Raw genomic sequence first — 15,515 nt, forward strand, 5'->3', positions numbered from 1 at the left:
GGAGGCAATGATTTGGGATGATGCAAAGTTCTCATAGGATAGCTCCTGATTTCTCTGAAAAGTAGAGCTCTGCCATATATGTTAGGGGCCGAGAGAGAAAGAAGTGGAGGAAAGTAAAGAAGGTTTGAACTGGTTTTGAGTAGAGTGGGAGAATTTACTAAGAAATAAATTACATAGCACCATGGTCAAGAAGCTTTGCCTCCTGTTGTGTGTGTGTGCCGCATGATGGGGTTTGTGGGGATTTAGTTCCCCAATCAGGGATCAAACCCCCTCAGAGTCCTAATCACTGGACTGCCAGGGAAGCTTTGCCTGTTTTGATCACCCATGTATCCCAATACTTAGAACAGTGCCTAGCATATAGCAGGCCCTTAATAAATGGAATGCATGAATAAAAGCATTTCAAATAATGACGAATTTGACCATTAGTCATAGACCATGAATTTATGGTGCCACCAACTTATCTATATGTGTGATTTTTATCCAATAATGCTGAGCTCTGCCTTCCCAGAGAGCAGCTCTGGCATCAAGTTGGGATTTTCCCAGATTGAATTGATGAATGTTGATTAGGTGATGAACCATGAAGTCTGTCTTGGAGAGGGAGGAAATAAGGCAAGAGGTTGTTTATGGATGAGGAGAAAGTGGAAAGATCAATGGACTAGATATCCTGAGAAGGTTGAAGAGTTGGTATTTTAGGATAAATCTGGAGGTTGAAGTTAGAGGGTGATATAAGACTATATTATTTCAGAAAGTAGAGTGTTTCCTGGTGATGATGCTTCAGATATGGCCATAGTTGGATAGTAGCAGAGGTAAAGGACTCTGAGATGAAAATATCTAGGAACTGAGTCTAAGTCATTGAATAGGGCTATCCACACTGATGTTTGGGTCTCCCATAGATTTCCCTCCTTCAAGATCTCTGCTCTATGCCCCATCCAACCCCTTCCCCAACCTCAGAGAATCTGCATTGCATTCATGTTTCAATTTACGCCCCAGATCTCAAAACATCTGGCATGGCTCTGGGCCAGAAAACAGAATGGGGTAGTTAGAGAGAGCTGTAGTGGACATCTCTTTTATGCCATCTTATTTTGCTGAGAGCAGGCATGCACCTTTCCAAAAACAGTATCTCTGTGTCTCCTGGAGGAATAACCATACCCCTGCTTCTTTGGTCTCAGTCCACGTGCAGGTGGAGTGTTCTTCCCTCCACACCCTTACTCCAAGAGTGAGTGTATGATTCAGACCTGTCAGATGAAGCATTCTATTTCCCTGTGTGCAGTTCAGTGAGTAGTTCAATGATGGATACATGACCAATTGGAATCCATAAGGACAATATTGTCACAGCAATACCACATTTTCAGCTTCACTTGAACTTGCTACCCACACGACACCTGAAAATAGTCAGCACATAAGACAGAGTCAAGAAATGAAAACAGGGGAATTCGCTGGTGGTCCAGTGGTTAGGACTCTGAGCTTCTACTACAGGGGGCATGGGTTTGATCCCTAATCAGGAAACTAAGATCCTGCAAGCCATGCAATGCAGCCAAAAAAAGAAAAAGACAGGAAAGAAATGAAAATTGAATCCTGATGACATCAAGTTGAATCCCTGCGTCAGTCCTATTACCTGAAGCCACCCCTACCCCTGGATTGTTCAGATATGAATCATACATTCCCATTTATTTACACTGGTTGGATTTTAATTTCTGTCACATATACCCAAATGATTACTCACAATACAAGGGGGTTCTCAATCTCTAACTCTGCCTTATGGAATATCTATATACTATGGATACACAGAAATATAGATATAATAATAATATATATATGTTAATTTCTTTGTGTCACAGATTCTCCTATGTTGAAAGAATATAACAATACCTACTTTGCTGCTGCTGCTAAGTCACTTCAGTCATGTCCGACTCTGTGCGACCCCATAGACGGCAGCCCACCAGGCTCCCCGTCCCTGGGATTCTCCAGGCAAGAACACTGGAGTGGGTTGCCATTTCCTTCTCCAATGCAGGAAAGTGAAAAGTAAAAGTGAAGTTGCTCAGTCGTGTCCGACTCTTAGCAAACCCATGGACTGCAGCCTACCAGGCTCCTCCATCCATGGGATTTTCCAGGCAAGAGTACTGGAGTGGGGTGCCATTGCCTTCTCCGATACCTACTTTAAAGGGTTGTAAAGATTAAATGAGATAGTTATGTTAGAGTATAAATTTATCCCACAACTGAGGCACAAGAAACATTACATTACTTAATTTTTCTAAATTAAACTAAATCTGGCTCGAAACTCTTATTTATCAGGGTTGTAAGATATCTAATATTAATCATGATTCATGTGGGAGTGGGGTTTTTCCCCTCTTTAGTGTGGTATATACATTGACGAAACAAAAAACATTTAGGAAAGAACCTCGGGTCTTGAGTCTGTCATGGTTTCCACTGGGATGTGCATTGTCTAAACTCATACAGTCCACACAGAGGCAAGTGACTCCACCTCATCTCTGCCAAGTGTGTACATCAGCATCTTTTGCTACAGTTCCCCAGGCTATGTACTAGATATTTAGTGCCCTAACCATTAAATCAGCTCTCCCTATGAGAAGTCCTGCTACCTCTTAACTGACTTTTTAAAGTTTTTTTATTTATTTATTTTCGGTTGTGCTGGGTCTTCCTTGTGGTCCTCAGGCTTTTTCTAGTTGCAGAGAGCGGGAGCTACTCTCTAGCTTCAGTGCACAGGCTTCTCATTGTGGCAGCTTCTCTTGTTGCAGAGCACAGGTTCTAGGCACAGGGGCTTCAGCAGTTATAGCACTGAGGCTTCAGTAGTTGCAGCTCCAGGGCTCTAAAGTGCAGGCTCAGTAACTGTAGCGCATGGGCTTAATTGTTCCACAGCATGTGGAATCTTCCTGGCATGCCTGCTCAGTCAATCAGTCATGTCCAACTCTTTGTGACACCTTGGACTATGCCCATGAAGCTTCTCTGTCCATCGGATTCTATAGGCAAGAGTGCTGGAGTGGGTTGCCATTTCCTTCTCCAGTGGATCTTCCTGACCCAGGGATCGAACTCAAGTCTCCTGCATTGGCAGGTGGATTCTTTACCACTCTACCACCAGGGAAGTCCAACCTCCTAATTGACTTCTGTCACTCATGGAGCCTATTGCAATATCTCTTTTCTCTAGTCCCTGAACACATGGCTATCCTTGGGCAACTCCTCTTCTTTCAACCCAGCACTTCCGCCATCTTCTTCTTAAGAGCACCTTAAATTTTTATCCTACACAAGAGCCTGGATAAGGTTGTAGAACAGGTGTACTGCAACTTTAATTTGGGACTAGAAAATTCAAAACCCATTAACTATTCCATAAGATAAGAAACCTATAATTCTTAGAAGAGAGGAGAGCAAAGTTACCTTTTCTTCCTACTGAGTATCTCTTTTGACAATGAGTAGCACACAGCACTTGGGAAATTATTCTGCTGTAAATGCAAATAAGCTGGCACAGAATAAGTATTCAGTATTGTCTTCTCTATTTCCTATCAGAACTCAACTTACTTTATTCATCCAGAGATAGCAAACTCAAATATCAGGCAGATAATACAAATGACTAAAAATAGACAAGTGTAAGAAAACAAAATCATAGCATAAAATAAACAGAAACTAGTCTTTAGCCTTGGCTTTAACAAGGAGAACATGGTGAGCTGGAAAGCACAGGGCCACTAAAGGACCTTCTGCTGCTGCTGCTGCTAAGTCACTTCAGTCGTGTCCAACTCTGTGCGGCCCCAAAGACAGCAGCCCACCAGGCTCCCCCTTCCCTGGGATTCTCCAGGCAAGAACACTGGAGTGGGTTGCCATTTCCTTCTCCAATCCATGAAAGTGAAAAGTAAAAGTGAAGTCGCTCAGTTGTGTCCGACTGTTCTCGACCCCATGGACTGTGCCTACCAGGCTCCTCCATCCATGGTATTTTCCAGGCAAGAGTACTGGAGTGGGGTCCCATCGCCTTCTCCAAAAGGACCTTCTACTTAGCTTTAAATGGTCTTAACTTGGTGGGAATGAGAGGCCTGTGTTGCCAGATTTTACCCAAAAATATTATTGTGTACAATCTACTAATCTTACAATGTTGGCTACTCATTCAAGTCGGCTTCCCAGGTGGCGTAGTGGTAAAAAATCTGCCTGTCAATGCAGGAGATGCAAGAGATGCGGGTTTGTCTCAAAGTGGTGGGGGGTGAGGGGGAATGTAATATGTATACCTATGGTTGATTCATGTTGAAGTTTGACAGAAAACAGCGAAATTCTGTAAAGCAATTATCCTTCAATAAAAATAGATAAAATTAAAAAAGAGAGATGCGGGTTTGATCTCTGGGTTGGGAAGATCCCTGGAGAAGGGAATGGCTACTCACTCCAGTATTCTTGTCTGGAGAATTCCATGGACAGAGAAACTTGGCAGCCTACAGTTTACAGGGTCGCAAAGAGTCGGACACGACTGAGCAACTGTGCATGTGTGCAAGTTACAAAAAAGAAAACAAGAAACAAACTCCTGGCCACATTGTCTGGGCCAAGTCTTATTATGAGTATGTATCTTTAAGCCCTTTTATGATTTTTGCTGCTACGTATATACTGCTAGCTGTCAAATTTTATACCCTATATAGATTGCTTTACCTGCCACTTTACCTGCATCCTGAGAAATCTGTATGGAGGTCAAGAAGCCACAGTTAGAATGGGATATGGAACAACGGACTGGTTCCAAATTGGGATAGGAGGACGTCAAGGCTGTATATTGTCACCCTGTTTATTTAACTTATATGCAGAGTACATCATGTAAAAAGGCAGGCTGGATGAAGCACAAGCTGAAATCAAGATTACCAGGAGAAATATCAATAACCTCAGATATGCAGATGACATCACCCTTATGGCAGAAAGCAAAGAGGAACTAAAGAACCTCTTGATGAAGGTAAAAAAAGGAGAGTGAAAAAGCTGGCTTAAAACTCATATTAAAAAAACTAAGATCATGGCATCCAGTCCCATCTCTTCATGGCAAATAGATGGGGAAACAATGGAAACAGTGAGAGACTATTTTCTTGAGCTCCAAAATCACTGCAGATGCTGACTGCAGCCATGAAATTAAAACATGCTTGCTCCTTGGAAGAAAAGCTGTGACCAACCTAGACAGCATATTAAAAAGCAGAGACATTACTTTGCTGACAAAGGTCGATGCTTTTTTCAGTAGTCATGTATGGATGTGAGAGTTGGACCATAAGGAAAGCTGAGTGCTGAAGAACTGATGCTTTTGAACTGTGGTGTTGGAGAAGATTCCTGAGAGTCCCTTGAACTGCAAGATCAAACCAGTCAATCCTAAAGGAAATCAGTCATGAATATTCATTGGAAGGACTGATGCTGAAGCTCCAATACTTTGGCCACCTGATGTGAAGAACTGACTCATTGGAAAAGACCCTGATGCTGGGAAAGATTGAAGGCAGGAGAAGGGGATGACAGAGGATGAGATGGTTAGATGGCATCACCGAGTCAATGGACATGAGTTTGAGCAAGCTCCGGGAGTTGGTGATGGACAGGGAAGCCTGGCATGCTGCACTGCATGGGATGGGAAAGAGTTGGACACAACTGAGCAACTGAACTGGAATTGAATAGACTGCTTTCCCAAGCTTCATTGCATGTATCTAACTGCCTCCTGCCTAACAAACATATCCTTGTCACAAGAATCTCAAATGCAAATGTCTAAAATGGAACACATTGCCCCGTCATCCTAAATCGGTCACCAGGTTTGTGTTACTTATCTCAGTAAAATGGCACAAACATATACACCCAGTCCCCCCAAGTCAGAAACGCTGGAGTCATTCTCAACTCCTGTTAGGGAAATTAAATGAATAGTCTTGTTTCGGCTTCAGAGAAAAAGCAGAGCAAGCCTCTGATCCTGCTTCTAACCTGCCTGGACGCTGCCCTGACTGTGAGTGACTGTGAGTGACTACCTGCTGTGAGTGCAAGCCTTGTAGCACCATAGATAAGATGAGGGAGAAATCTTGAGATTGATGAGACCCTGGAGAGGGCCTTGCCAACTAAGCCCCAGGCTTAACTATATTCCAAGTTTTACACAACAAAACAAACAGCATTAATATGAAACCAGAACTGTGATTTGGTCACAGATTGTCCTGGGATTATAAGCAGGAACTCGAACTGAAATCTTTGAAGTCTCACCCACTGAGTGGATGTGCCGCCTGGGACCCTTTCCCATTTGGGAATCCAGATGTACTGTGATATAGGAGTTTCCAATGCTGATTAAGTCTGGATGTTGGTCAAAACCCAATTTGGTGATGTATTCTCTGCTCTTTCTATTTCTCTTTTCTTTTAATGTTAGTATGTTGAAAGCTAGATAATTCTCTAATAAATATCTGTATTATTTATTAGTATATAACAAGTGACTTATTTTGTTAACAAATCCTTTGAACCTGAGATGAAAGTGAAAACTTTCTGCAAAACAACTCCTCATTCCACTCCATCCCACTGGTAACCAAGTCTAATCAATTATAACTTTGGAATTTTACTTGACTGTCATTTTCCACTCCCACCATCACTGCCTTGGTTCAGGCCTCATCTTTTGCCCAAACTAAAGCAAAGTTTCCCTAGCCAATCTCTTGCTTTCAATCTCTTTGCCCTCACTATAGCCAGAGTATTCTTTCCAAGACACAGACTTGATCTTGTCTCTTCCCTGCTCAAAATTTCTCAGTTATTTCCCATCACCTTCAGGATAAAGCTCCAACTTCTTAGTCTGGTATTCAGGGCCCTTTGTGATCTCGTCTGTCCTACTGCTTCCCTTATCCCCACCTAATACAACACATGCACTGAAACACCTTGTTTCCCTAATGGGACATGCTTTCTCTGCCCCACCACTTTTACACAGGCTGTTTCCACTGCTTGAATTGTCCTCTTGCTTCCTACACTCTCCTTTTCTTGACTCTTCAAACCAAGCACTGATCTCTTCTGGGAAGCACCCTCTGACAAGCCATCCCCTTCCCCAAGCTGGTTAGATGTCCTCCACCTCCTTAGTACCCTGTGCATATCTCTATTTAACTTCTATTATTTGACTATTTCCCTCACTGAAATGGGAACTACTTTAGCACAGAGACCCTATCATCTGCCTCCTCAAGACTGAGCACAATACCTGATCCACAGGGAGCACTTAATAAATATATGTGGATTGAGCAAATGAATAAATCTAGGCCAAATCATGGTACCAGTGGAGAACGTTTTCTTGCCCAAGATCACATGGCCAAACAGTGACAGAGCTAGAAAATCCATCTCCTCAACTTCAACTCACGGTCTTTCTACCAGACTAAGCTGGCAGCTGATGGGGCAGGGTGAGAAGAGAGGCACGGAAATGTATTGCAAAGGCAGATATTGAAGCTTGATCCAAAAAAGAGGAGTTGAAATGGAACAGAGTGGTGATTTTAGGGGAAAGAGGAACAAAAGAAAAAAAAAAAAAAAGATCAAGCACATTTGATTTACTGTCATCCTTAACATGAATGCTTGCAAAAAAGATCTCAGGCAACCTAAAGACATGAGATATAAAAGAGGAAACAGACTCTACCTATTAAAGATGGAATGAGGCTTATATTAATAATTAGGAACTTTAAAAGTGATGAAAGATGACTTCTCTTGTTCCCAGTGGTTAAGAATCTACTTGCCAATGTAGGGGACACAGCTTTGATCCCTGGTCTGGGAAAATTCCACATGCTGCAGGGCAACTAAGCCCGTGTGCCACAACTACTGACACCTGTGCACCCTAGAGCCTGTGCTCCTCAACAAGAAAAGCCACAGCAATGAGAAGCCCACTCACCGCAACTAGAGAAAGCCTGCAGACAGCCAAAAATAAATACAAATTTTTAAAAATAAAAGTGATGGAAGACATTTTCACATATTGAGGTATGGGGAAGTCATTCTGGCTTATAAATGATTTGACTTGAACTTTATACTAGCTACAAGCCTGTCTTGTAGTCTATCAAACATACATTGTACATCTGATTTAATCATTGAAGAAAAGGGTGCATTGTCCAGAAGTAAAGAATATCTGTTTTGAAGTTAGAGATAAACGCCTCCCTTCGTGGGAGGCCAATGCCAGTACTCCTTTGACGATAAGGTTCCCTTCCCAGGTACCAAGGCCATACTGACTTGCTGTGTACCAAGTAATCTTTTTTGAAACATGGAAGAAATGTACCCCTGTTATGTTTGATGTCTTTTATTCTGACAAGATATAAAGCTGTGCTGGAAACCAGGCTTCTTGGGAGCAGTTCCTCAAAGCTATGAGAGGCTGTCTCCCGGGTTACAGTCTTTAGCTTGACTCAAATAAAACTGTTCTCTATTCTAATCTTACTTTAGATTGGTTATTGATCATTTATGGCAACAAAAGAAAATTTTAACACAGCATATACTATGTACTACTCTAAGCATATAAATGTTTTCTTCATTTAATCTTCAAAACAACTCTATGTGCTAAGTAATAATATTATCCCCATTTTACAGGTGAGAGAATTTAGGCACTGAGTCTTTTGAGACTTCACAGGTAAGAAGTGGCAGAGCTAGGATTTAAATAAGGCAGCTTGATGCTAGAATCCATGTCCTCATCCACAATGCCTGAAGGTAATTCTGATCTTAGGAATCAAGACAAAAGGGGATCACTCAGGTTTCACTGAATGAAGTTTGAGTTGTCTAGTGGGGGCAATGTTTTGGCCCTAAATTCAGACAGACTGTTGTTAGGTATGTGGGGGATGGGAGTTCTTTGTTCTGTGATGCAGTGATGACCTCAGGAGGGTAAACTGCCACTAGGCTGAGGAAAATGGAATGGCTGCCAGAGGACCTGCGTGGGTCTGAGGGGGTCGCGGGGCTTCTCTGGAACCAGCTGACCTATGCCCTAGCCTGCAGACACTGTGGCAGCAGCTGCCTCCAGAGTCCAGGGAATCTGATAACACTGTTTTTGTTCATGGTTTGGCAGATCCAGAGGTGGTGGCAGCTTGGGACATGGCAGCAGCTTCAGCCCTGGTACTCTGGGGACAAGATGCGAGGCAAGGTGAATGACACAGCAGTGCAGCTGGGTTAAACGATTCACCACATGAGTTCAGGGGAGGAGTCATAGACATCAATGTGGGCCCAAAGAAGTGACCACATAAGCCTTAAGTGTGAGGCCGGGTGAGTTTTACCATTAACACAACATTTGAAGCCAGGTAAGTGCTCACTGACCCTAGATGTTGAGTTATGTAAGGAAATGCTGGTCTTCAAATGTGGCTGGGTAATGGCCATTAACACCAGATGGGTAAGGGACTGTTGTCCCCAGACGTGGGCCCCAGTGAGTGACTGTCCACTCTGGGTGTAGACCAGAGACTGAGGCCTTCATGATACACACTCTGTGTCTCTGGAAAGCCTTCACACCTGACTGTATCTTTCTCCCCTCCCCAGGGCCTACCACTTCTGTATCGTGTGGCTTTCCTTGATCACCTGTGGAAGCAGAAGTCAGAGGAGGAAGAGGAGGCATTTCTGGATCCACTGAAGACATGTTCTCTTCCTAAAGAAGCTCCTATTGGAGAGCAAGTCACTACAGCCCCATCTCAGCCATCTTGTAATTCTGAAGGCCTCCATAAGGCCCCAGGGACACTAGAGCAAGGACTCACACAGGCCCCAAACCCTCCCCGATCCTTTCCCACCTTTCAGATCTTGACCAACCTGCCTGTGAGGCACACGACAACATCAGGGAGCCGCCCACAGGAGAGAAAAAGCCAGTTCTTCTGGGGTCTGCCCTCTCTGCATAGTGAGTCCTTGGAGGCCATCTTCCTGAGCTCAGGTGGCCTTTCTCCCTTGAAGCTATCTGTTAGTCCTTCTGTCTTCTTTAACAAGCTTGCCTTCCTGCCTAGATCCCCAGTATTGCTGCTTCCCTGGTATGGCTTCCCAACCCCACTTCCCACTCAGGAAGCCCATACTACAGAGGATCTGGAAAGGATGGCCTCTGATCCTCAACAACTTCCCTCTCCATCTTCCCCTCCTGTCCCATCACTTCCCCTTCATCTTAACCCCTTTCCCATGGACCGTAAGACAGTCCTATCTGGCACTGAAGCAAATACACAGTGGCTTACGCGGCAGAGAGAGATCCCTTGGGTCTCCGGGGATCAAGCTCTGCACCAACAGCCTAACTTTCAAAGAACCAGACCCTCCAAGCTCTTCTATTCATCTGAGGTCTGGTGGAAGGTGCCATGTGATCCTAGTCTCCAACAACACTTTCCAGACTCACTCTCTGCCTCCCTAGCAGAGAATCCCTCTAGTCTCCTGGGAGCCCTAACTAGGTCTGAGGCCCCATGGCAGACCATGGGGCAAAAGGAGGACCCCAAAATCCCTGAGCCAGCAATGCCAGCTACCAGCCTAACCCAAGCTTCTCTGCCAGAATGCCAGGGAGTCAGCCCTCTTGGAGGCCCTTCTGGATCTGAGGCCCTCTGGGAAACCATGAGGCAAAGAGAGAAGCCTCAGATCCCTGAGCCTGCCATCTTGGTCCCTTGCCAATCCGTAGCCCCCTTGATAGAGCCTCAAGGAACTAACACCCTGGGAGTTCCACCTGCAGATAAGACTCAATGGGGAACCACAGGACATAAAGAGAGTACTCAAGCCTTTCAGCCCCCAATGCCAGCCCCCTGCCAGCCTCTAGACCCTCTGTCAGAAGCCCAGGAAATCAGCCCTGAAGGAGGACCTTCTGCAACCAAGGATTTCTGGGGATCCTTGGGACACAGAGCTAACCCTATGGCCTCTGGGTCTCTAGTGTCAGCCCTCTGCCCTTCCCCACATCCCCTGCCAGAACTCCTGGGAGGCAGACTCTTGGGAGAGTCATCTGGATATGAGCCCCAGTGGAGATACAGAGAAAATTCAACAAAATCTTGGGCCTCGGAGCCTCCAGCCTTTGACCTTGACCCAGGGCTCCATGGAACCAGATCTACTTGTGTTCCTTCAGAATCTGAGACTCCAAGGAAGGGCATGGAGAGTAAAGAAAATCTCTGTGTCTCTGCAGACCCAGTTTCACCTCCCAGCTTCCCCTCAGCTTCTCTGGAGTCCATAGGCACAGGTGTCCAGGCAGTCTTGTCTGACTCCAACACTTTGAGGGGGGCCATAAGGCAGAGAGAGAACCTCTGGACTTCAGAGTCCCCAGCCCCTGGCCACAGCCTCTCTCTTGCTCCTGTTCTAGAACACCACAGAATCAGTCCTGTGGGAGGCCTCACTGGGTCAGAAACTGCATGGAAGGACACTGATCACTCCAGGAATTCCTGGGCTTCTGAATCCCCATCTCTGGCCTTCAGCACACCCCCAGTTCTTGTACTGGATTCCCTCAGAGCTAGCCCTATGGGAGTCCCATTTGAATCTGAAGCTAGATGTGGGGACCTAGGAGGGAGAAAGGACTCCCGGACCTCAGAGCTCCCGGACTGCAGCTTACCCCAAGACCCACATGGAGCCAACTCCTTGGGAGTCCAGCCTGACTCTAAGCCTATTTGGGGGGATGTGGAGCAGAAAGAAATCTGTTGGGTTCCTGCGTCCCCAGTGTGGAGCCCCAGCCCACTCCCAAACTCTGTGTCCAAGTGTCACACGAGTGAGCCTATTGGAGACAAACCTGACTATAAGCCTGAGGAGGAAACAGTGAAACATACAGAGAACTGCAGGACCACTGAACTCCCAGCTGCAACTCCCAGGTTCTCTGCTCTTCTACCAGATCCACACATTGACCTTGAGTTTGTGAGAAGGAATATGCAACATCTCAGAGGGATCATCCAGGACCCCAACCCTCCAGCAGTGGATCACCTACAGCCAATACCCTGGCCTCCTGCCCAAGCTCAAGCTCTGAAGATTGAGTCCAACCAACCTGGCCTACCCAAGGGAGGGCTGTTAACAGGGGCTAACACAAAGACTCCATCCTCCCAGGGTGAGGCTATCCCAAAGGTACCCACCTACTCTGGGATCCGGCCCTGGCACTGGAGTAAGGAGCTGGAACTCAGGCTGGAGAAACTACAGCAGAGCCCTGCTTCCAGATCTCCAAGTCAGTCATTCAGCAGCTCCCTTATCCTGAGCTCCACAACTCAAGCCACCCGGAAACTCTCTTCTTGCCCACCACAGCAGACTCATCCCCCAAGTCTGTGGCCGCACTCTTCAAGCTGTCATCCCCCTAAAGCTCAGAGCACAGTGACTCAGCCTGTCCAGGTCCCCTACTGTTATCACTCCCACTTCTCTTTCCAACCTCAGACACAAAAGTCTGGCAGGGCAGAACAAGGGTCTCGGAAAGAGCAAAGAAAGCAAGCAAAGACAGTGTACCAGATCTCACCCCAAGAGTCATGTGTTCACATGGAGGCTGGTGAGAACTGCCTGGGCCAGGAAGAGCCCTCAAACCCTGTGGTTCTAGCCTCAGGCAGGAGACAAGACAAAGCTTCAGCCCTATCTTCAGCCAAAAAGAGAGCCAGCCCCAGGAAACCCAAAGGAGGAGACTATGGAGAAGCAGATGCAAGTTTGGGGTCATTCACAGTTACAGAGGAAAGCCACCCAGCTCAGGCCAGATTAGCAGAGAACCTTGTCAGTAGACTTTCACGAGGATCTCAGCAGAGCAACCAGTGCTCTCCACACACTGCTTTCTACCCCCAGCCTCACTCCAAGTATTTAAGTTCCCAAGGTCAGAGAGGGGCAAGGCTGGGAACTCCTGACATTCTGTCCCCTAGGCACTGTAAGCCCTGCCCTTGGGCATGGAAGCATCTTTCCTCCTCACCTCCCGCTCCCCTTACCAGCAGTCTCCAAAGGATATTAGCCAAGTTTCTGGGTACCCATGGATCCATGCCCACCAAATCCATCAGCAGAGGAAAGCCTGGTAGTACTGGCACCCAATATAAGTATCCCAAGAAATGAAGCCCAACCAGTTGGGAGGCGGGGAGACAAAGGAAATGCTAATAAACTAGCTGAACTAGAAAAGTCCCACTCACGTCTTTTTTTGGAGTCTTGGGTACTGGGAATGTCAATTCCCTATGCTGCTGCAGCTGTTACATCCTCAGGATCAGGGTCCCACATGTAGAGAGCTTGGGATTCTATAGGCTTAACTTTCTTTTCTAGCTATTCACATATGATCAACCTGGAGTCCTCTACAGGGTGAGACTGTTAAGGCCAGGAAAGCACAGCCCAGTGTTGCCCTTGAGAAAAACTCTCCATGAAGTCAACAGAAGAAAAATAAACACAGGAGCACAACTGATCTGAGGCTAGGCAGCTGTTATTGGTCCTAGGCATGATCGCCTTCTTTACTTGATCCACAAATCTATCTATCTTTCTAGCCAGTTCTTGTCAGCCCTCTGCTCTCTTTCTCAGGTTTAGCTCATGCATCCCAAGGTCACAAAAGTTTATCCCTTTTCTATCATATCGTATACCCATTTTTTGATTGCAGTTTGTAATACTGTTATTACTTTTCTACTGCTGCCATAACAAATTACCACAACACAAAGTTCGTTAAGTCTGATATATGTCTCACAGGGCTAAAATCAAGAGGTTGGTAGGGCCATATTTCTTTGTGGGCACTGGGTAGGGTTCATTCCTTGTCTTTCCCAGCTTCTAGAGGCTGCCCTCATTTCTCAGCTATTGGCCCTCCTCCTCCATCTTCAAAGCTAGCAAAAGAAAGTTAACTTTTCCTATTATGTCACTTTTTCTTCCCTCTCCCACTTTTAAGGATACTTTTAATTAAATTGGGCCCATCCTGACAATCCAAGATACTTTTCCCATCTTAGAGTCAGTTGCTTAGCAACCTTAATGCCATTTGCAACTTTCTTTGGCCATATAGCATAACATTCATAGGTGCCAAGGATTAGGATGTGGACATTGGGGGTGGGGGGCACGCCGGGTCCAGAATGGCATTATCCTGCCTATCACAGATATTCATTCAACCTGTTACATTTGCTGCAAATATTTTCTCCCAATTTATGTAGCTTATTTTCTAATTTTAAGGTGATTTTTACCATGCCAGAGTTTAAATCTACCATTTTTCTTTATGGCTTCTAAAACACTTTATTCTAGCACTTTCATGGACGTATACTTGTTTACTTGTTTACTTATGGCTGTGCCTTGCATGTGCAATTTTAGTTCCCCAACTAGAGATCAAACCTGTGCCCTCCTCAGGGGAAAGGGTGCAATCCTAATCACTGGACCACCAAGGAATTTCCACAGATGTACATTTAGATTATTAATGTAACTTTTGAGTAGGGAATGGAGGGAATCTGATTCCCCCAGCCCTGCAAAAAGATGTCCAATTTTATCAACAGCATTAAAAAATTTTCTTCACCCCATCCCATTAGGTGCTGTATTTCAAAACACGGGTCATTTTTAAACCATCTCTAGGCTTCAGGTCTGCATATCTAACCACTTACTGGTATTGTTGCATATTCAACTTGTCTAAAACCTACTCTTTTTCCCTTTAATCTTTTCTTTCAATGCGTGCGTTCCTATTGAAGGGTGTACGTCCACCCCAATACAAAGCCAGACGCCTGCCATCCTTGATTCCTCCTTTATCCTCAAAAAAAAAGATGACTATCTTGCAATTTTTTGGGGGGTGGGGGGGGTGGGGCATGTTGCAGATCTTAGTTCCTCAATCAGGGATCAAACCCAGGCCCACAGCAGTAAACGCACCAAAGCCTAACCACTGGGCCACCAGGAAATTCCCCAAGTTTTTTTTTTTTAAGTGATTTATCAGGAAATCCCTGGTGGTCCCGTGGATAGGCCTCAGTGCTTTCACTGTGGGAGCCCAGGTTTGATCCCTGGTCATGGAACTGAGTGGAGAAGGCAATGGCACCCCACTCCAGTACTCTTGCTTGGAAAATCCCATGGATAGAGGAGCCTGGTAGGCTGCAGTCCATGGGGTCACTTAGAGTCGGACACAACTGAGTAGCTTCACTTCCACGCGTTGGAGAAGGAAATGGCAACCCACGCCAGTGTTCTTGCCTGGAGAATCCCAGGGACGGGGGAGCCTGGTGGGCTGCTGTCCATGGGGTCGCAGAGAAGTTCCATCTTTGCTTTTGCCTCTGTGGTAAACTGTTGGTCCTCTATGATCTAATTTGATGCCATATTCTTGATTAGAAACCCATCTTCTAATCATAGAACTTGATCTGCTATAAGACTCATTCCAATTTCTTCCTGAGAAACTTGTGGGGAAAAAGAGGGACTTGCTTTACAGTTCACCTACTGGTTTATACAGAATTCTGCAGGTGCATGTTGACAATAAACCATCCCTCACACTGCCTTCTACAGTTTACGAAGCACCATCAATCATTTTATCAGACTTGATAAAGAAATCTTGAGACCCCAGAAGAGCTAAGTGCCTGTTTGATGCTACACTGCTATGAGCACACATGTCAGAAGCAAAACCAGGCCTCTCACAAGTCTGCTCTTGTTTTTTCCTAAAGAGTCTATAGAGTTCCAACCACCTTCCCTATAGGTATACTGTGTGTTATAAGTGAGTACAAAACAATCATTCTAACATAAATTTCTGT

At 45.4% G+C, this 15,515-nt stretch overlaps 1 protein-coding gene across 1 annotated transcript; it reads left to right on the top strand.

Moving 5' to 3' along the window:
* The first annotated feature begins 7,889 nt into the window (after positions 1-7,889).
* On the top strand, positions 7,890-12,960 carry C8H9orf131 (chromosome 8 C9orf131 homolog). Its single transcript, XM_027549557.1, has 2 exons — positions 7,890-9,049; positions 9,436-12,960. The coding sequence occupies exons 1-2, from the start codon at positions 8,819-8,821 to the stop codon at positions 12,895-12,897; spliced, it is 3,693 nt and encodes a 1,230-aa protein (XP_027405358.1). The 5' UTR covers positions 7,890-8,818; the 3' UTR covers positions 12,898-12,960.
* Positions 12,961-15,515: the final 2,555 nt, after the last annotated feature.

The sequence above is a fragment of the Bos indicus x Bos taurus genome, chromosome 8, assembly GCF_003369695.1.
Source record: "Bos indicus x Bos taurus breed Angus x Brahman F1 hybrid chromosome 8, Bos_hybrid_MaternalHap_v2.0, whole genome shotgun sequence".
NCBI lineage: Eukaryota > Metazoa > Chordata > Mammalia > Artiodactyla > Bovidae > Bos > Bos indicus x Bos taurus.